The following is a 22,861-nucleotide window of genomic DNA, read 5'->3' as shown; positions in this document are numbered from 1 at the left end:
CCTTTCCCAGCTATGCTGAAAGAGACATTGATAATGAGGAAGGGTCAGAGAGACACAACATGGGGAAGATTTAACCCGTTGGTGATGATATGGCTTAGACGATGGAGGAAGGGGGCCAAGAATCAAGGAATTCAGTGGCCTCTGGGCCATTCCCTCGACTTAGAACCAGCAAGAACATGAGGACCTTGGTCCTACAACACAAGATAGTGAATTGTGCCAACGACCTGAGTGAGCAGGAAACAGATTCTCCCCTAGAGCCTCCAAAGGCGTATGGCTGCAGACACCTACATTATAGATCAGTGAGACCCAACCAGCAGACTTCTGACCTACAGATCTGTTAGATAATAAATTTGTGTCATTTACACTACTAAGCTTCCAGTAATTTGTTATTAAAGCAATAGAAAACCAATACAATTTGTAAATCAAATATCTAATGCAGTATTTGTATCCAGAGTATAGAAAGAATTCTTGTGACTCAATAATAAGAAGGCAAACAACTCAGTTTTTTAAATGGGCAAAAACTTGAGTGGCTATTTCACCAAAGAGGATATATGAATGGCTAATACATATGTGAAAAGGTGTTCAACAGCATTAGTCATTAAGGAAATGCAAATAAAAACCACAGTGATAAAAAAAAACCATAGTGAATGTGGTGGGTTGTCTCTAAGTAATGGGATGTCGTTTCTGAGATTAAGGTACAAAAAGACTGGCTTCAGTCTTGTTCACCCTCTCTTGCTCTCTCACTCGTTCATTCTGATGGAAGTCAGTTGCCACGTGTGAGCGGCCCTTTGGTGAAGCCCACGTGGCAAAGAACTGAAGGAGACCTTCAGCCAACAGCCAGTGAAGGGCTAAGGCCCTCAGTCCAACAGACCATATGGAACTGAATCCTACTAACAACTACTTGAGTCAACTTGGAAGCAGATCCTCCCCCAGTCAAGCCTTGAGGTGGAAACCCACAGATAATACCTTCGAGGCAATCTTATGTGTAATCCTAAACCAGAGAAGCTAGTTCACCACACCTATATTCCTGACCCACAGAGACTGCCAGGTAATAAATGTTTGATTTTAAGCAGTTAAATTTTGGAGTAATTTGTTATGTAGCTAGAGGTAACTAAGACAGACCCATTAGAATGACTATTATCGAAAAGACATCAATACCAGGTGTTGGTGATGATGTGGAGTAACCGGAATCCTCAGCCATTGTTTGTGAAAATCTAAAACAGGGCAGTACATCTACTTTGGAAAACAGTTTGGCAGTTCCTTAAAAAGATAAGCTTATTGTTCAACCCAGCAATTTCACTCCAAGGAATCTACCTAAGAGAAATGAAGACATATGTCCCCATAAACCTTACACACAAATATCCATAACAGTATTATTCATACCAGCTCATCAACTGATGAAGGGATAAAGAAAATGTGGTAGAGCTATGCAGAATACTGTTCAGCAATAAAAATACTATCCGCAAATTACTGATACATGCTGCAATTCAAATGAACCTCAAAAACATTATGCAAACTGAAAAGAAGCCAGATCAAAAGATTACATATGATATGATGCCGTTCATGGTAAATGTCCAGAAAAGGCAAATCTGTAGAGACAGAAAGATCAGTGGCTGCCTAAGGCTGGGGGTGGAAGTGGGAGAAGTTGCAACAAAATATGAGGGAAATTTTGGGGGTGGTGACAAGTCCTAAAACTGACTCATGGGGATGGCTGTGCAACTCTATACCGTGAATCTACCTCATTAAAGCTATTTTTAAAAATGCCTAGAAATGAATTTATCAAGAAACACACGAGACCTTTAAGAAGATAACCATACCATTTTATTGAAGAACATATAAAGACTTTAATAAAGAGAGAGACTCTATGTTCCTGGATATAAACATTTCATAACATAAAAATATAAATATTTTCCATATATATTATATATGAATTTCTAATCAAAACCCTTGCAGTTCTGTATTTTTTAAAAAATTCAACAGGGGCACCTGGCTGACTCAGTTGGTAGAGTGTGTGACTCTTGATCTCAGGGCCGTAAGCTTGAGCCCCACATCGGACGTGGAGCCTAGTTAAAAAAATAATAAAAGTAAAAATAACTTAATGGAATTGAGTATAACTCAACAGAATGATGATTCTGAAGTTTGCATCAAAGGATAAATGTGTATGAGAAGCATTATCAAATAAGATGTGATGTTAAACTTTAAATCTGTTATGTTCTGGTATAATGTTATCCGTCATAATTTTAAGATATATGTCACAGAAATAACCAAACTCTCTTGCCAATTGCAATATAATAAACTCTCTTGTCAACTGCATTATAATAAATGCATTATCAGATCTTCAAATAAAAAGAATAAATGTGTAACAAATTATATTACCAAAACTGTTGTCTAAAACACTATGCCAGAAACTGTTTTTTTTTAAAGTGCTACCATCTCTTCAAGAATACACCATTACATCAAAAATGTACACTTCAGTTAATTAGACAGAAAACCTACCAGAGGTTATAAAGCAGTTTCAGTATAAAAAGGCATATAAGCATGAACCTGTCTGGTATCGGTGTGTTACAAAGTGTGCAAGGGAGACTGAGTAAGGTTTGGATTTAATCATGTACACATATAAGTTTATCTTTGAGGCACTGCATAATCTCAAACTTTTTTTAACCTAGGAGGCAACAATACTTCCTAATGCCTGGTAACTAAGTAGACTCGAAAATAATGGATTTTTATTTATTTATTTATTTTTAAAGATTTTATTTATTTATTTGAGAGAAAGAGGGAGAGAGAGAGCACAAGCAAGGGGAGCAGCAGGGAGAGGGAGAAGCAGACTCCCCGCTGAGCAGACAGCCAGACACCAGGCTCGATCCCAGGACCCTGGGATCATGACCTGAGCCGAAGGCAGACGTTTAACCGACTGAGCCACCCAGGGGTCCCCCAAAATAATGGATTTTTAAATTAATGTTTTCCCATATGATGTTGAGAACAGGAAAGGAGGGGAAGACAGTGGTTAGACATGTGGTCCCTGTTTGCCCTCCTATTGTTGGAAAGACATGAACTCTACCCAATAGGTTTCCAAAGACTTGCTCAATTATCCAATGTGTTAGCCCAATCCTCAATTTCCAGGGAGGCAAGTTCAGCAGAGAAGGATGGAGCCCTTTCCAGGGCCTACAGCTGATTTAATTTCCTGGTGGCCCCAAAGGGAGGCAAGTGGGGACAAGTATGTGGAGGACGAAGTGCATGAAGAAAGGGGACGGAGCCGCCAATGCTGTGGCACGAACAGGCAGCTGGGGCAGTCTGTGCCGGGAACAGGGCATATCAGAGCTGAATCTCTGTCCTTGTGACACGACCAGAATTCCCATCTGATTAGGACTGATTCTCAACACCATAGTACATACTAAGTGTTATCCGAGGAATTTAAAAAGTTCAGATGCCCATGCCCCACTGTAGACCCAGCTAAGAATATTTAAGGCTGGGGCCTACACATGTGTATTTTTATAACTTCAACACCTGATTTTGCGGTGTAGCTTCTGGAAAGTGCAAGAGCAGAGCATTAGGTCAGCCAGGATCTGGCTCAAGGACAGCTGCAGCTCCTGGCAAACTCTGCCCTGGACCAGAAACTGAAAAGGGAAGAAAGAAAGAAAGAAAAAAAAAAAACCAGAGAGAAAAGAAAAAAGGAAAGCCTGCTTAATTGTGTGCAGTAATTATTACAGTAATTATTGCTGATCTGCACAATGCTATTATCCTGGGGATACTCAGAATCTATCCGACTGCAGATGGGCATTCTGGGAACTACCTGTGGCACATGTCCAGACCAGTCTAGGGCCAAGCTGAGCACATCCACTGGAGAATTGTGGATCCGGGCACAAATACAGATGCTTTTTCCTGCTCAACTTCCTATCTCTTTCCTGCTGCAGCTATAAAGGATGCTATTACCTTACAAATTCGTTCTATTAAAACAAAATATATTCAGAATTTCCCCTTTAGGTCTACAGGTATGGTGTTTTCAACGTGTGTTTCTTATACACTTGGTTGTTTTAACGTCTTGGTGGTTTTAAATTCATTCAGCTGTACCTACAGAATAAGAGAGGCTGGTATGGGCAGGTCAGCACCAGCAAATGAGGTCAGCACCCAGGAAAATGAGGAGAAGAGAAACTAATTAGTGATTCAAATATGCTTATAATTGAATTCCTTCCTTGACCCATTCACATTTTTTTCTTAATTCTTTGAGGTATTGTAAGGCAGAAGAATACACAAGTTTTGATTTAAAAAAAAAAAAAGTGAATCACCCTCCTAAAGGAAGAAAAGGAGGTGATTATTTTCCCTCTCTTCTTTCTGGTAAACTGACAGGAAGAGATTTTCTCTGCCTAGTTTAAAGAGAGGCACAACATGCAATTTACAGAAATGGTTACCTAAGACATAAAGGATGGTCTGTTCTCCAGTTGTGATAAACAGTAAGTAAGCTGTGTTTGTCACAGAAGCTCTGCAAAGGACAGACAGGACAACTGTACTTTTTCAGTCTTGCAGGAGGTCACCCACAGAACTCGGGTATTACAAAAAAAGGCAGCTCAATTTAGACATGCGCTTAGGCCTTCTCTGTGAGGCAGGGTCACTCTGTTCTTGTGAAACGTGTATATAAAGGTTCACAGAGAGCAAAAATAAATTACAAAAAGCAAAAGATAAAATGGAGAGAAAGACGATGATACCATTAAGATTTGTTTAAAGTCACAAAATCAAAATGAACACACAGACCAAAGTCTGTAGGCAGAATTAGAATCACTAAAAATGGCTAACATGGTGCCATAACAATAACAGAACCAGGGTTCGTTACAGGGACAAAAACAGCATTAGGTTCCTGAGTTGGGCCCCCCCCCCCCCAGCTGGATGTCTCCTGTGCCCATCTCTGAATAACAGCACATACTTTCAGCTTCATGCTAGAAACATGCACATGGGAATGGGGAGTTCTTACTCAGTTTGGGAATAAGCAGGCTGCTGGCCAAATGCAAGTGCAAATAAATAGTATTTTACAGGACCCTCTCCTCCCCAGTTGAGCCAAAGCAATCTGGTTTGGCCAAGTAACTCTGAAATGCTCTGCTTAATCCACTGTACTGCAGTAGTCTTCATATAACAGCTTCATATAAGCTTCATATAACAAGAGCATTAAGATGCATGACGCTAATTGACTTTCACAGTCAACTCTCCTCTCCAGGATGCATGTTAAATTGTAAGAGAAATTTGCAGCTACTTCCCAAATCATATATATATATGTATATATATATATATATACATATATATATATATATTATGTGGAGCTTGAACTCACAACCCTGAAATCAAGACGTGAGCTAAGATCAAGAGTCAGATGCTCAACCAACTGAACCACCCAGGTACCCCCAAGTCATATTTTTAGATACATGCTAACCTCCTATAATCCCCTTCTACCCATAACTGGTTCCAAACTGCTGATTGCAACATTGACCACTGGAAATTCCCTTCCTTCTCCCCTTTTTTATTGGATGTGGAAACTAAATAAGTTCCTTAATCTTTTCCCTGTTATTAAATTTTATATATATACACACATATATATCCTTGTTATAATTATTATTGTTATTATTTTTAAGTCAACATTTCAGCTGAAGAAGTTTATCAGGGGTTGGGGTGAGAATGGGAGGGTAAGATGTAGGAATGGGGTTGGAACAGGCTTAATTAATGGCATATTTTTACAAATGGGAAAGGAGAACTCAATAATTTTACATGTATTTTAAAAATCAAAGTATAGGGGTACCTGGTTGGCTAAGTTGGTTAGGCAGCTGACTCTTGATTTCAGTTCAGGCCACGTTGGGCTCCGTGCTCAGTGGGGAGTCTGCTTGAGGATTCTCTCTCCCTCTCCCTCACCCCTTCGCCCACTCACACACACACTCTCTCTAAAATAAATAAATAAATTCTTTCAAAAAAATTGAGGTACAATTCATATAACATAAAAGTCACCATTTTAAAGTTTACAATTCAGTGGTTTTTAGTATACTCATAAATACCCATTATAAAATATAAATATGTATTTGTAAAAGATTTTTGTGGAGCCTCTCCTTCAAGCCAATCCATCATTTTTGTTCTGCCAAATAACTACATACTAATAGCTATATTTAAAAACAAAGACCAAAAAGAAGAAGGAGGAGAAGGGGAGGAAAGTCTAGAACAAACAGAAAGGAAAAGCACAAGACCTTCAATGAAAATGAAAGGCAAAATGAACAAGTCTCTCTATGCTATGCATTTTGTAAGATAATAAATGGCAAATATACATATGAATCTATGAGATCGTCCTTTGTCAACCTGCACTATTTCTCTACCTTGTATCTCTGGCATTTACCGATTACAAAGCAGCACCAAGGAATCACAGGATTCCAAATAGTGGAACTCATTTTAAAAGCAACAACAGGGGCACCTGGGTGGCTCAGTCAGTTAAGCGTCTTACTCTTGATTTTGGCTCAGGTCATGGTCTCAGGGTCATGAGATTGAGCACCTCCTCAGGCTCTGTGCTGGGAGTGGAGCTTGTTTGAGATTTTCCCTCTGCCTCTGCCCTCCCCGCCCCCCCACCGCCACCTCCCACCCTTCCCCCTGGCTCATGTATTCTCTCTCTCTTTCTCTCTCTCTCACACACAAAAAAACCCAAATAAATAAAACCAAACAGTAAAATTCCCAGAGTTTCCCATGGGGATTCTGAGACTTAACCCCCCAAAGAGACACAGTGTGAGCGTGCATGCATGGGGATGGGCAGAGAGAGAGGGAGAGAGAGAGAAGCAGACTCCCTGCTGAGCGCGGAGCCCTACTCCGGACTCTTGATCACACAACCCTGAGATCGTGACCGAGCTGAAATCAAGAGTCAGATGCTTAACCGACTGAGCCACCCAGGCACCCCAAGATAAACTTTTTTTTTTTTTAAATCAAGAGTCTTCATTACCTACCACCCAATACAACCACTGACAAAAATTTTTTGTTTATTTCCTTATGCAAATATGCATATGAAGACATAAACACACAACTGTGCATTTTCCTATCTGGTTGTTTTCTACAATATTACATGTAAGCATTTTCCCAAGTTCTTCAACTTTGTTTAAAAAATGGAAGTTTTAATGGCTGAATGGGGTTGCTTCATTGTGATCTACCACCTTTGATGTAACTAATCCCCTAAAATTAGAGTTTTGAGTTGTCTCCAATATTTTACAATGATATACATACTATGGAACACTATTAGGTAATAAAAAAGAATGAAATATTTTTACATGAAACAACATGGATGAATTTCAAAGACATTATCCTAAGTGAAAGGAGTCAGACACAAAAGGCTACATGTTATATTGTGATTCCAACTATATGAAATTCTAAAAAAGCAAAACTGTATTAAGAGAAAGTAGGTCAGTGATTATCTGTGGCCAAGGGGAAGGGAAGAGAATCTACAGGAAAGGGGCATGAAAATACTTTTTTGTTTAGGGTAATAGAACTATGTAGTGATTGTGACAGTAGTTACACAAATATAAACAATTACAAAAATTTTTCAAACTCTACACTTGAAATGGGTGGATTTTACTGTGTGTAAATTATACCCCAATAAAGCTGGAAGAAATGAAAACAGAAGCAAAAGATTACTTATGAAATTTTTTGAAAAAAACTTATTTTCATTTTTGCATATTTCCTTTAAATTTTTGGCTATATTCATACTCTATATAGCTATAATTATAGAATTTATGTAAATTTATATTTTAGACATTTTTATATACAATTTTACATATTTCTGTACAGTCTTCATAATTACAATTTAAAATAGTTATATATAATTGTCAAAAGCTAAAAACTGTTTCCCTACTGTTAACAGGTGAATTACCGAATTTTAAAGCAGATGATTCCTAAAAAAAACGGAAAGAAAAAAAAAAAAGCAAATAATTCCTCCTCAATATTTGGATGCCACCAAGTGGACAAACTGTGCAATTTTGCACAGACTGAGTAGGCCATTTTATAAATTTTATAAATAAAAAAATTAACTTAATGTTTAGTTTTCTAACTTAAAAATTATTTTTAAAGTCAAGTACATTTTTAAAATTAAAACAGACCATTTTACAATTTACTAGACTATGATCCTCATCTATCTCTTCTAGTTCCTTAACTCTCAAATCTCAATCTAGGGAAATCAGTTAAGGAAAAGAACTTCCTGTGGAGACCTAGTCCTTTACAAACTAAAGCCATGGGTGTCAATGTTAAGACATGGGTCTAGCACAAGCCCTAAACCAAACACTCTTGTATGGATCTCCAAATGCAAATAGCCTTTGCTGTCAGCCAACCGAGTGACTTCTAACACGACAACAAGCCCTTCCAGGAGGCACAGTAAAATCAGAGACAAAAAGTTGGTGATGACTGTATGGAAGGCAGAGAACGATACCAGGAGGCTCATTCCCTTTTGGGCAAAGACTTGCTAATTCTCTATATGAGTCACCAGGATCTTCTCTCTACAGTCCCTGGCCTCTCCAGTTCAAGCTTTTATAGTCGCATTGAAACCACAACTGGCTAGAGCCACAAAAAGAAAGATTATTTCAGGGAAGTGTTTGGTCCCTGCCAGGGTCGACAAAAGGATGACTTTTTCAAAAGAACGCCTTTGAATGACACTGAGCCTTTGCCTACCACCAAGCAGAAAGAAGAGCCTGCAGCTCTACCTGTGACCCAGCACTGCTCCCCATTATTTTTTCTGGCATTCTTTAACCCTCTCCATCTTGCTGCCAATCTCCATAAATTGAAAAAGGAAAAGTTGAAAAGAAGAAAAAGGGAAAACGCTTGGAGTGCCACTCCCAAGGACTCTTAAAGGAACGAACGCCATGAATCCATAAAGAGAGAAATCAACAAGAGAAAGAAAATACAGCTCCACCAGACATAACTATGGTTTCATTGTGGCAAATTAGAGAGGCTTCTTTCTTTTTTTTCTCCCCAAGATTTATTTATTTATTTGAGAGAGAGAGAGAGAGTGTAGGGTGAGGGGCAGAGGGAGAGAATTTTCAAGCAGACTCCCCGCTGAGAGTGCAGCCTGATCTCATGACCCTGAGATCATGACCTGAGCCAAAACCAAGAGTTGGATGTTCAACCTGTGCCTGAGCCCCCAGGCACACTGAGAGGCTTGTTTCTGTTTGCTGAATTGTTTGTTTGCTTGTTTTCATTTTAATTATATTTCTTACAGAAAATACATTATTTCAATCCAAATTCAAAGGTACAAAAGGGTAAACAATGAAAAGTTTTCTTCCAACAGCTTCCCTGGCTGACCAACCCCATTCCCAGAGGCAACCATTAGCCATTTCTTGTGAATCTTTACAGAAATATCTTATATGTAGACGAACAGTTACATATATACATTCTCCCCACATAGACATTCAGGCCCATTCCCCTTTTCTTTCTGCATAAATGGTGAACCACTATACACAACGATGTATAGGGTTTTTTATTTTAAAGATATTTATTTATTTGAGAGAGAGAATGAGAGAGAGAGAGAGCACGAGCAGGGTGAAGGGCAGAGGGAGAAGCAGACTCCCCACTGAGTAGGGAGCCCGATGCGGGACTCGATCCTGAGACTCCAGGATCATGACCTGAGCCAAAGGCAGACTCTTAACTGAGACACCCAGGGCCCCTGATGTATAGTGTTTTTCACTTAGTAATACAATATGTTGTGGCATTTATAACATATCAATATGCAGAGTTTCTTATTCATTTTAAAGCTCCATCATATTCTATCACACGGATGTACCATAAGATATTTAAGGAATTCTTTATTAAAATGAAAGTTTAGCTTGCTTCCAATCTTGTGCTATTTTCATTATTATCTTCTTACCAGAAATTCTCTCGGCTAATTTGATTGCTTCTTCAACCGGGTCTGAGTTCACAATTTCATCTAGAATACCCAGCTTAAGTGCTTCATCTGCCAAAACATGTCTTCCTAAAACAAAACAAAACAAAAATCAAAGAACAACGTGAGTTTAAAGCAAAAGCATTACTCTGTCTAGGTGGGAAGGTTATCTGTCCTGGATACAAACATCTATTATTAAATGAAATAAATAAGCAACACACTGACTATTATAGTAGAAAGGTCATCGTATAGGTAACCAGAAAACTTAGTTCAAGCTTCAGCTCTACCTTCTACTACTATTTGTGTGATGATGAAGAATTGTACGGGGACCACCCCTTCCTCCTAGGCAAATGGGAATAATTATGCTTACCTTGGTAATTCTGAGTATCAAGTGAGAATAACACATTTTCTTTATAGTCTATAAATCTCTGTGGAAGCACTTTGTAAAGTATACATTTCTAGAGAAGAGATGATCAATTTTTGAGACTAATAACAGGGATAGTAACAGCAGAGAGTAGCAGTATCTTACACCAATATACATACCATCACTGATTACAAAAAAAAAAAAAAGACAGTCCTGAAACATGAATATAGTTGGGTAAACGGGGAAATTATTGATTAGGTTAACATTATTTAAGTTATAATCAAAATTACACGGGAAAAATGGGGTGGACTTGTGTCATCTTTTGCCTACCCAGCATCTCCCTTCGTTTGTGGAGTTGCTTTTATGTGAGTTTTGGAGCCCTGCCTTTTACTACAGAAGCTAAAAGGGAAGCAGAAGTGATCAGACAACTGTTGCTTCAGATCCATACAGGTAGGGTGTGGCCCATGACCCCAAGTTTAGAGAAAGGAGCGCTCTACAGAGGGTTGTCAGCCTGGAGTGAGGACAAAAAGGAGCAGCTAGCGACATCTAGTGTCTGATGGCGGTGGTACAAGGAGCTGCTAATGGCCAGGGGTGGCACTGGCCACCTCCAATATAGAATGGCAACTGCAGGGTGTTAAGAAGTTTGATGAGCATCACTCCTGAGTTCTTCACCGGGTGTAAATACGTAATTTAATCTGAACATTCTGAAGAAGCGAGTTAAGGGATACGAGCATCCCTTAACACAGCGTCAGGAGGAAGGAGACAGTAACACCTTACTTGCTTTCTTGCCAGTACCACCTTGCCTTGTGGAAAGTGATCATCAAATCAGTCTTGAGGGCAACAGTGTCACAGTCCTTGCTGTTCATACAGGGTTAGTGGATGTCATCTTTGAGACAAACCCTCATTCCTGGTTCTTTGTAGTGCTCCAGAGAGTTACAGATGGGTTTTCTTGATCAGAGAGACAGTTCAGTGATTTCTGGCAGGGGCCACTCTGCAACATTATTTGGGTGGTTTTCTAGAAGTGCCTTTGAAAACGGGCTTCCAGATTTCCTCCTGGGGTGAGGAGGGCAGTGAGGAATGGATGAGTGGCTGCAGGGGTCAAGTGTCCTGTGTATAAGATCACTTGGGGGGCACCTGGGTGGCTCAGATGGTTGGGCGTCTGCCTTTGGCTCAGGTCCTGGGACTGAGCCCCACATCGGGCTCCCAGCTCAGTGGGGAGTCTGCTTCTCCCTCTCCCCCTGCTTGTGCTGTCTCTCTCAAACAAATAAATAAAAAATCTTTTAAAATAATAAAGTGTTAACTCCATAGTTGGTGTTACGATTCTAGATATCAGCTTAGGCTATGTTTAGTAAGCCTGTTTTAATGTTTCGCTGACTCATTCTTAAGTTTGCAAGGGAGTCTAAAGTGGAGACCCTAAAAAAAAAAAAAAAAATCATTTGGGTAAGGGGTGAGTGAATCAACCTGCCCAGGTTAAGGGCACCAACAGCAGACAAAATGGAAAATGGAAACCTGAGTACAAAAAGGATCTTTGGGGCAACTGAGTAGATAATCTGAGCTACCCAGAGGATGCACTGCAAATTCCTTCAGCTGTAATGATTGCTTCTAGCCTGGATTTCACACAAGTGGAGGTGTATCACGACTGTTCTTACAAAGTCAGTGAGATTCTGGGTACTTTGATTCTGTTTCAAGGGCCTAAAGACACAGCTCTGTATATACAACCCAAATCTTCAGGCTCAGATTTAAACTTGCTTTTTCTCTTGCTGCCCTCAGTGTGGACAACCCCTGTCCAACAGACTTTAATAAGGGCCCTGCCTAGAGCTACTATAAGGAGACCCAGGGTAACTGAAGCTGAGACTTCTCTTCTCCAAAGTGGGTAATCTCGATTTTTTCCAACGTTCTTCAGGGCTTCTTTTCCAACCTTTAGAAAATCTTTTTCAACATAGAATCCTTTCCAGATGTCATTTTAAAGTCCCCCTAAAATTGTACAGATAACTTAAAAAGATAGATGTATGATTCTAATGTTAATTTTCTTCTAATTCACTGTGACCTTTTCTATGCAAATTAGAATCCATCATATCCTTTACTGTTTGTACTCTTCTTCATCAGGTTAAAAATAGTGATATTTCTATAAGCAGCAGTGCTTTGGAAAAGGCAATCCTTGTTCATTTCTTTTTTGTCAAAGAAGCCAGATTTCTTCCTGATTTTCCCCAAGATATGCTTGCCTTTGAGACTTAATGATGAAAACAGAGACACAGAATTCCTCAATATTTCCCCACATGCTTAAACCTTAGACTTTATACTCATTTCACACTATTATAATTTCCCCCATATTTTATTCTGCTTTGCTTCCTTCCTATTTGATCTTTTGCAGAATGAACTATCTTATGTGCTTTGAATTCTGTAGTATATTGGATTGTAAGCACCCTCATGAATTTTACATTAGATACTTAACATACTATACATTCTTAAAAGTGTACTTATCATACCATTGTAACTTAAGACAATTTCTAATTTAACTTATTGAAAGCAAGAAATTTAATACTTTTAGTTTTTCTAGCTACCCTTTCATACTCTGTACAGATTGATAACAACTCCCCAGCATTTAAAAGAAAAAAAGCATTTTTATGCACATAGACTCATACTGTTTTCTAATTTGGATCACATATACACAGTTTTGTATTGTGGTTTCTGTGTCAGAAAAAAATACAGATTTCAATTAGCAGCTCTCAAACTTTTTAATCTTAGGACCGCTTTGCACTCCTAAAATTAATGGAGGACTCCAAAAAGCTTTTGTTTATGTGGATTATTTCTATCAATATTTATCATATTAGAAATTAAAACAGAATTTTTAAAATGTTTATTAAATCACTTTAAAGTAACAAGGATAAATGTTAATGTTAACATTAATGTTAACATGAATACATTTTAATGCAAAATAACTATATTTTCAAAATTTCAAAAGCTTAGTGAGAAGAGTGTCATTGTTTTACACTTTTGTAAATTTCTTTCATGTCTGGCTTAATAGAAGACAGGTGGGTTCTCATATCTGCTTCTGCATTCCATCTGTTCTGACATCACCTGGAATACAACCACCCCTGGAAAGGTCTTAGAGAATGAGAGTGGAAAAGGCAAGTCACGTCCTATTGTTATGAAAGTAGCTCTGACTTCACGAACCGCCCCCAAAGGTCTTAGGCATACCCAGGAGTCCCTGGACCACACTTTAAGAACTTCTGATATAGATTACCATTTTAAAGATTGCATAGAATCTTAGAATAGGCTTATCATTTTAAAGACTGTATAGGATCCTAGAACGTAGGATCCTATACAGTCTTTAAAATGATGATAACGTAAGGATAATAATGTATGACAAACGTATGGAACATTCATACGCTAGGATCGTGTATTATCTGATTTGATACACACTATCGCTGCCTCAGAGCCCTGGAACTAGGATCGTATATGAATGTTCCATATATTTAGCATTTATTTGTGGCTGGAGTGATTTTACTTATTTTGAAAGTAATCTTTTGTTTTGTTTTTATCTTTTGGAAGCTTGCAGGATTCCATTTCCTGGAAGTTTAAAATCTTTACTAAAAATACATCAGGCAATTGATATCCCATCAGTTTTTCCCAAGAAAACGGTGAGTTTGCTGAATTGTAATCTCTGGTTCCATTTCATATCTGAAGAGTTTCTTCTGTTTTTTCCTTTCGTTACTGCCTCTCACCTTTTTGCTTCATGCTTTGGGAGCTCTTGTTATTCAAAGCAGAGACCTCGATTACATACCTTCTCTATCTTTTTGTTAAATTCTTCTGAATTTCAGAAATGTGTCTCTATTTATCCGCCACGTTGCTGATTGAGTTGTCTGTTTGATCGTGTCTTCTTTTTATTGCTTCAAAAAGAAGTTATTTGGCCTAATGTTTTTATTTTAGACAGGGTGTTCTTATTTAACAAATACAATATTTTCTTTTCTAATTTAGATTATTTTCTAAAATTTTCATTTTCTTTCATCTTGTTTCACATTAATGCTTCACTCTTCTAATGCCACAGAATATTTTCATAGGCTTTGGGTTCAGTGTTAAATGTTTTTTTGTCTGTTGGTTTTGGTCACCAAATTATATTTGCTGATATATATTATTACTGCTTGGGAGCCCCGGCTACTAAAATTTACCCTCCACGTCTTGTTCATATATAAAGAAAACTCACCTGGACTTAACCCACCTGAAAACACAGGTAGGATAAGGATGCCACTCACAACTTCTCCCTGACTATTCTAGGTGGTAAGAAGTATCTCCTCAAAGTCTAGAGCCTGAGGGTTTCCCCGTCCTGGGAGTGACCATAAAGAAATTCATGGGCTGGAGCAAAGCTCGATGAGAACAGAGCAGAGACTTTCTGTGCTATTCAGTGAACAAGAAAAGGACAAACCCTACAAAAAGAAAGCAGAAGCAAGAGCAGGGCACTATAGTCCTTGTCATTTGATTGTACAGAGAACATCAGGGAATGAATTGCAATGTGCTCAAGCATCTCTTTTGTGGTTACTGCGGAAGATTCAGCTGTTTTCGGGTAGCATTTTAAGGGAAGTGTGGAAAAGCAATGGTGGTTGTTGTAATTGCTCCACTTTCCAGAATTAGCTCTCTAATGGTTTCCAGAAGATCAGAAAAGGTTAGCTATTTACTTATTAATTTAATCTAACTCCGTTTACTTATTAACTTCCTATGGGCACAGTGCTTACCAAGCTGGTGTTTTTTTCAACATGAGTATCAGCAGGGGCTCGTCAACTTTCAATAACAATTTTTTTAGCATACGCTGTTAGAAAAAAAAAATTTTCCAAACCAAACAGCAACAGCCTTAATAGCGTCATTGTTAATAGGTACTGTACTAGTTTCCTCTATAAATTCCCACCTTAAAACAACACACATTTCTTATCTTAGTTTAGGAGACCAGAAGTCTAAAATAGGTCAGCAAAACTGTCTGGGGGCTCTAAGAGAGAATCTGTTTCATGGTCTTTTCCTGCCTCTAGAGCCTGCCTGCAGTGCTTGGCTCGTGGCCACTTCCTCCATTCTCAGAGCCAGCTGGGTAGCATCTTCTCTCCTCTCTGATCTCCTGCCTCCCTCTTCTAAGGACGCTTGTGATGAATTGGGCCCACCTGTAAAATCCAGAATAATCTCCCATCTTAAGATTCTTAATTTGATCACATCTACAAAGTCCCTTTTGCTTGTGAGGTAATATATTCAGGAGTTCTGGGGATTAGGACATGGACATCGTTGGTGGTGGGGGGTGCATTATTTGGCCTGCTACAGTTACCATTCATTAAATGTCTTCTATGTGGCAGGTACTCTACCAGAAGCAAGTCATGTGATTGCATTATTCTTTAAAGCAACCGTGTGGTATTTTTACTGATGAGAAAATGGAGGCTGAGAGATCAGAAAGAGCTCTGTCCGAAATCCCAGGCCAGTTTGTCCAACTGTCTCCTTGACGTCTCCTTGGATGTCTAACAGGCCTCTCAAACTTAACGTGTCCCAAAGTAAGCTCTTGTGATTCCTCCCTACAGCCTGCCTCACCAGCAGCAATCCCCGGCTCAATAACGGCGCCACCCTCCCAGCTGCTCAGGCCAGCGGAATCACTCCTTCTCCTCTTTCTCACACAGATCACTTTTGATGGGTCACGGAATCCTGCTGGCTCTCCCCTCATAATACATGCAGAATTCAGCCATGTCTCACCATGTACATGGCTACCACACAGGTCCCAGCTCTCCTCATCTTGCCCTTGGAAGATTAGGGCAGGCTTCGGCCCTTACTTCCAGTTAATATATTTTCAACAGCCAGAGTGATCTTTTAAAAAAAACATAAATGAGAGCACTTGACTCCCTGCTCAAAACACCCATGTCTTTCTGCCTCATTTAGAAGAAGAGCCAAAGTTTGTGCTTTCATCTTCAAAGCCCTACATGATGCAACTTCACCCCCTGTGTGTCTTCCCCTTACTCACTTCACTTCAGCTTCTATCGGCCTTCTTGCTTCTCTTTGACACTTCCAAGTATACTGCTGCATCTGGGCTTTGCATTGGCTAATTTCTCCACGTGGAATATCTTCCTCCAGATATTGGCATAATAAGCCACCTCACCTCTTTCAGGTCTTCTCCCAGATGTCATCTTGTAGGAAAGCCTTTTTAACCCCTCCATCCCTAACATTTTATATTAGAATATTACCCCTCTGTCCCTCACATTTTATATTCCCACTTTCTGTTTTATCTTTCTCTTTAGCACTAGTCTCCATCTAACCTACTATATATGTGACTTACATAATAGGGACGCATATGTGTGAGCATACAGTTGGGATAGCTAGCCTCCAAAGTGACTACCAGGGAGTTTCACCTCTCAGTGTTCAAGCCCCCTCCCATGTCAGGAAAGACCTCTATAATCAATATCATATATACATTATGTATATATGTATATTATATATGTATACATGTACATTTTACATATATATGTGTATGTGTGTGTGTATATATGTGTATATATGTGTGTGTATGTTTATATATATGTGTATATATGTATGTATATGTGTGTATATATACATATATATCATATATATACATAATCAATCAGAAATATATATACATAATCAGAGAAGATGGTGCAAGGCTCCAAAGCTAGGTCATAAAAGACATTGCAGCTTTTGCCTTGCTCTGTCTTGGATTACTCACTCCAGAGGAAGCCAGTCTCCATGTTGTGAAGACACTCAGGCAGCTCTAGGGGGAGGTCCATGTGGAGAAGAAATGAAGCCTCCTGCCAAGAGTCAGCACCCACTAGCCATCCATGTGAGGGAGCCAACTTTGAAGTAGATCCTTCAGCCACACTCAAGTTTTCAGATGACTACAGCTCCAGTCATTGTCTTGACTACAACTTCATGAGAAACCCTGAGCTAGAATCCAACTAAGCCGGTCCCAAATTCCTGACCCATAGAAATAAAGAAAGAAGAAATACTGTCAATCAAAACGTGACTCTTTCTTCCTACCTTACCTCTACTGGAAATCTCTTTACAAGTCTTATGGTATTTGGTAAATCTAGGGTGTCTAAATGTTTTCTAGTGTTGCATTGTTCACATTCCCTAGTGAGAAGGAACAACCTTTATTTGTAGCTAAAATCTTAATACCTGTGAAATGAAAAATTCAGTCATTTCCACACTAAAACCTGAAATCTTTCTGTGACAATTCTGGTTTTAATTCTTGTTTATATTACAATTTCTAAGTCGGGTCTGAACATCATGCACCCTATGTGAATACCAGTGTCTGTGCATGGACACTCAAACTATGATAAAAACTTACATATAATTGGTGCTTTGTATACACTTTCATTTAGAAGGCACTTACATGTGGTCTTCATGGTAACATCTGAGAAACTCTCAGGGCAGGTACTCCTTCCATTTTACAGATGAGAAAATTGATCGTCAAAGAAGTTAAAGTATTCTCTTAAGATCAGTAGGGAATGGATGGTCAATATAGAATTTCTCTACCTCCTAGTTCAGTTCCTCACACTGCTCTAGATGCTTGTTGGCAAGGTTTGTACTGACCTGAGGTAATTAAGTCAAGTGCAGCAGGAACTCCGATGAGTCTGGGGAGAAGCTGGGTTCCTCTTCCACCAGGAAGGATTCCTAATGTGACTTCTGGGAAGCCAATTTGAGCCTATCAAAGTTTGAACGCATGAAGATCATAAGAATGAGATGACTTGTACAGTCAAGACAAGCATTCCCCTGATTTCCCACACTCTCAAAAACGCTGTTCCATAATATTCGGCAAGAGTTTCTACAGGGCAAATTAGTGTACACTCTACTTTACTTAACAGCATAAATAGAGCTGTGCTGTCCCTAAGTCTTAGGTTGAAACACATCCCTAGCTTCTTACACATTGTTTCTCTAACTCCATTATGATCTGTTTGGGCCAACAAAAATGATATTCTCCAGAAACAGCTTTATGGAGCCTAAAAGAGCCAGGCAGCCAAGAAATTAAAAAGACAATCCACAGAATAGGAGAGAATATTTGCTAATCATATATGTAGAATACATAAAGAACTTTGTCAACTCAATAATAAAAAGACAATCCAGTTAAAAAGGGGCAAAGCATCTGCATAGACATTTCTCCCAAGAAGAGATAAAAAAAATGGCCAATAAGCACATGAAGAGATGTTCAATATCATTAGCCATCAGGAAAATTTAAATCAAAACCACAAGATACTACTTCACATCCAATAGGATGACTATAATAAAAATATAGACAATAACAAGTGTTGGAGAGGAGGTGGAGAATACAAAACCCTCATTCCATTGTTAGTGGAAATTTGAAATGGTATAGTCACTTTGAAAAACAATTTGGCAGTTCCTCAAAGTTTAAACATAGAGTCACCATATGACCCAGCAATTCTACTCCTGGATTTATACCCAAGAGAAATGAAAACACGCCCCCCCCACACACACACAAAAGGTACACAAATTTTCATAGCATCATTATTCACAAAGGCCAAGAAAATGGAAATAACTCAAATGTTGATTAATTGATGAATGGAAAAAGAAAATGTCATATATCTATACAAGGGAATATTATTAGGCCACAGAAAGGAATAAAGTACTGATACATGCTACAACATGGGTGAACCTTGCAAACATTACACTAAGAGATAGAAGCCATAAAAGACAACATATTCTATGATTCCATTTATATGAAATGCCTAGAATGGGCAAACCCATAGAGACAGAAAGATTAGTGGTTGCCTAGGACTGGGGGAGAGGGTAGATGGTGGGTTACTCCTAAAGGGTATGAATTTTCTCTTTGGGATAATAAAATGTTCTAAAATCAACTGTGGTAATGGTTACACAACTCTGTGAATATGCTAATATACCATTCAATTGTACACTTTAAATGAGTGCATTATATGGTATGTAAATTGTATCTCAATAAAGCTACTGCAGAAAAATAATCAGGCAACAACCTCAGTCCAGACAAGAGAGTGAGCTTGAGTCCTTTATCACATGCATCTCCTGGCTATTTAAAGGTGGATAAAGCTCGGGGCATCTGGGTGGCTCAGTTGGTTAAGTGTCCGGCTCTTGATTTTGGTTCAGGTCATGGTTTCAGGGTTGTGAGATCGAGCCCTGCATCGGGCTCATGCTGGGTATGGAGCCCGTTTGACATTCTTTCCCTTTCCCTCGGTCTGCACCCCCCACCCCCCACCCGCCACCAGCTCACGCACACATGCTCTCTCCCTCTTTCCATGAAAAAAAAAAAAAAGGTAGCTAAAGCTCCGTTAGTCATCTTCCAGGTACAGGATGGGAGGAGGAGAGTGCTTTCATGCAGACTGTCATTTACCTACATTGTGATGCCAACAGCTCCAAAATAAATATTTGAGCCTCTCTCACACAAGGCTTTCCTAACAGTCATGATTTTTTCCACCACCGTTCATCCCCATCCCCTGACTTATTGCTCATAACTTAGATCTGCCCTCAGTGTGCAGAAGGAATGGTAAGAGGGACAGAGAAAAAGGAGCACTTAGGATATATGTCTTTATTCATTAGCCTTTATAAAAATTAAAATGCCCTAAGGAAATAGTTAAATATATTATGGTATATCTATAGACAAAATTATACAGTCATTTAAAATGATATTTTTAAAGATTATTTACAATAAGATTAACAGCAAATTTCTCACCAGAAACCATGGAGGCCGAAAGCAAGTGGGATGACATATTCAAAGCACCGAAAGCAAAAACCTGTCAAACAAGAGCTCTATACCTGGCAAAACTAGCTTTTGAAAATGAAGGTAACTTAGGGGTACCTGAGTGACTCAGTCGGTTAGGTGTCTGGTTAAGTGTCCGACTCTTGGTTTCGGCTCAGGTCATGATCTCATGGGTCATGAGATCGAGCCCAAGCAGGGCTCTGAGCTCAGTGGGGAGTCTGCTTCAAGATTCTCTCCTTCTGCCCCTCTCCTCACTCGTGCACACATGTGTGCATATGCGTTCCCTTTCTCTCTAAAATAAATAACTATTTTTTTAAAAAAGGTAGTAAAGGAAAAAAAAGCTGTAAGAAAAAAAATGTCAGGTAGGAAAAAGACCAGAAGAAAATAAAATAGAATGCTAATAGTGGTTATTTCTGAACTGTGAGTTTATGGGTGATTTTGGTTTACATCTTTGTAGTTTCCTGTATTTTCTAGTCTATGACAATGATCGATATTATCTTTATCGTTAGAAAAATATGTTACTTACAAAAATGCTACCATTGTTAAGACTGGTATCACGACTTCATCTACATACCTAATAGCCCAAATTAAATCTATTTACAGAAACAAATGGATTTAGAGTTTTGTGCTATTTTCAAAATAGGAAATTATCTTCTTAGGTACTGATAAACATGAGGGACCACAAAACCAAAACACTTGAGATAGGAAATAAAATTTTAGGGGCACCTGGGTGGCTCAGTTGGTTGGGCTACTGCCTTTGGCTCAGGTCATGATCCCAGGTCAGGGTCCTGGGATGGAGCCCCACATGGGGCTCCCTGCTCAGTGCGGGGCCTGTTTCTCCCTCTCCCTGCTGCTTCCCCTGCCTGTGCTCTCCTGCTCTCTCTCTGTCAAATAAATAAAAATAAAATCTTAAAAAAAATTTTTTTAAAAAGTATGCATACTCAGGATGATAATGAAAATATTTCATACCTCATAGTGCATGAGCATGGCTCAGAGGAACCTGACCTGAGCCACACTACTGGAGCAGAGTCCTGGGGGCCCAGTACTGATCCAGGAGTTCCCCTTTAGGTGGTGGATCATGGGGAGACCCAAGGGACAGGGTTAGGGGAAGCAAAGGAACAGTCATGGGGCTCAGGCTAATAGCTATTAATCACTGGAATGGACATATTTCACCAACTACTACCATTGTGCTGGTACTAGCAGCTGCAAAACCAGTGCTAAAAATAGATGAGTTGTCAACCAGTGAGCTAGCCCTTTAAAATGAACACCTCTGAGGCTTACACAGAATTTAGGTTTTGCCTTAAAGAAAAGTCCCCCACACCAAGCCCCATACGGAGCTTTAGCTGTTACCTCTGCATGGGCAATCCTATAGTGACAGCCCAGGGCCAGCTCCAGTCCCCCTCCTAAAGCCAGGCCTTGAACAGCTGCCACCACGGGCTTCTCATTTCTCTGTATTTCATCTACTACATGTCCCAGTATGAAGTCAGACATTCTAGGTGCCCCGAAGCTGTGGATATCAGCACCTAAGGACACAGACAAGGAGAAAGAGAGCTGAGAAAGACGTGGACTCTGTTACATAACAATAAGGCAACAGCTAACTCTCAAGGAATCTCAGACCTCTTAGGGCCCATAAAACACTTCATCCTTTAGTTGGATGCACAGGGAAGAAAAAACAGCCTGGAAAATGGAGAACAACCTGAGAGACAATCCCCAAATCTTTATCAGGAATCCTGTAATCTTCTAAAGTCTGTCTTTCCATATGATAGGTAGCCACTCTACCTTCAAAAAAAATTAAGAGGCGCCTGGGTGGCATAGTTGGTTAAGTGTCTGACTCTTGGTTTCAGCTCAGGTCACGATCCTAGAGTCCTAGGATCGAGCCCCACATCAGGCTCCTTGCTCAGCATGGAGTCTGCTTGAGATTCTCTCCCTCTCCCTCTCCCTCTGCCCCTCACACTCATGCTCTCTCTCTAAAACAAATAAATAAAATCTTTTAAAAATTTTTATTGTTATTTATTTATTTATTTTTAAAGATTTTATTTATTTATTTGACAGAGAGAGACACAGCGAGAGAGGGAACACAAGCAGGGGGAGTGGGAGAGGGAGAAGCAGGCCTCCCGCCGAGCAGGAAGCCCAATGTGGGGCTCGATCCCAGGACCCTGGGATCATGACCTGAGCTGAAGGCAGATGCTTAACGACTGAGCCACCCAGGCACCCCCCCCAAATTTTTTTTAATTAAAAAGCTCAGGGGCACCTGGGTTCAGTCGGTTGAGCACCAACTCTTGGTTTTGGCTCAGGTCATGATCTCAGGGTCGTTGAGATTCAGCCCCAGGTAGGGCTCCACACTCAGCACAGTCAGCTTGAGATTCTTTGCCTCTCCCTCTTCCTCCTCCTCTGCCCACCCCCCTGCTTACACGTGCACTCTCTCTCTCAAAGAAATCAATATATAAAATCTTAAAAAAAACGAACAAACCAAAAACATTAAAAAGCCCAGAGAAGGGAAACAGAGAATCTGAAGTTGAGCCAGCCCTTCCTATTTTTTTTATGGTATTCCTCACCAACCCTATTCACAGCAATTTAGACCCAGATCTTCATTAAGAGCATGAAGGCATTACAACATAAAACTTCAGCATGAAACACATACATATTTATGAGTTATATGTTCATCAACCAGCTTGGAATTATGTTTTCATAATAGATTTTTTTTTGTGATCAAGAAAAGTAACAATATTTATTGGTTTCCCTAATCATAAAAATAACACATGTGGGGCACCTGGGTGGCTCAGTTGGTTCCCGTCTGCCTTCAGCTCAGGTCGTGATCTCAGGGTCCTGGGATCGAGCCCTGCATCAAGCTCCCTGCTCAGCGGGGAGCCTGCTTCTCCCTCTCTCTCTGCTGCTCCCTCTGCTTGTG

At 39.6% G+C, this 22,861-nt stretch overlaps 1 protein-coding gene across 2 annotated transcripts in view; it reads right to left on the bottom strand.

Moving 5' to 3' along the window:
- Nucleotides 1-22,861, bottom strand: part of EHHADH (enoyl-CoA hydratase and 3-hydroxyacyl CoA dehydrogenase) — a 53,216-nt gene that overhangs the window by 19,200 nt on the left and 11,155 nt on the right. For both annotated transcript variants that reach the window (XM_028101195.2, XM_088025155.1), the window contains exons 3-5: nt 21,304-21,476; nt 17,802-17,913; nt 9,857-9,961 (exon numbers count right to left, since the gene is read on the bottom strand). In XM_028101195.2, the coding sequence (XP_027956996.1) occupies nt 9,857-9,961; nt 17,802-17,913; nt 21,304-21,476 (390 nt within the window). The remainder of the gene's footprint in view (nt 1-9,856; nt 9,962-17,801; nt 17,914-21,303; nt 21,477-22,861) is intronic.

Source organism: Eumetopias jubatus, unplaced genomic scaffold, assembly GCF_037043125.1.
Source record: "Eumetopias jubatus isolate StellerSeaLion01/CBP00866 unplaced genomic scaffold, mEumJub1_p1.0 scaffold_1, whole genome shotgun sequence".
Lineage (NCBI taxonomy): Eukaryota > Metazoa > Chordata > Mammalia > Carnivora > Otariidae > Eumetopias > Eumetopias jubatus.
This window is presented reverse-complemented; position numbering and strand designations above follow the sequence as displayed.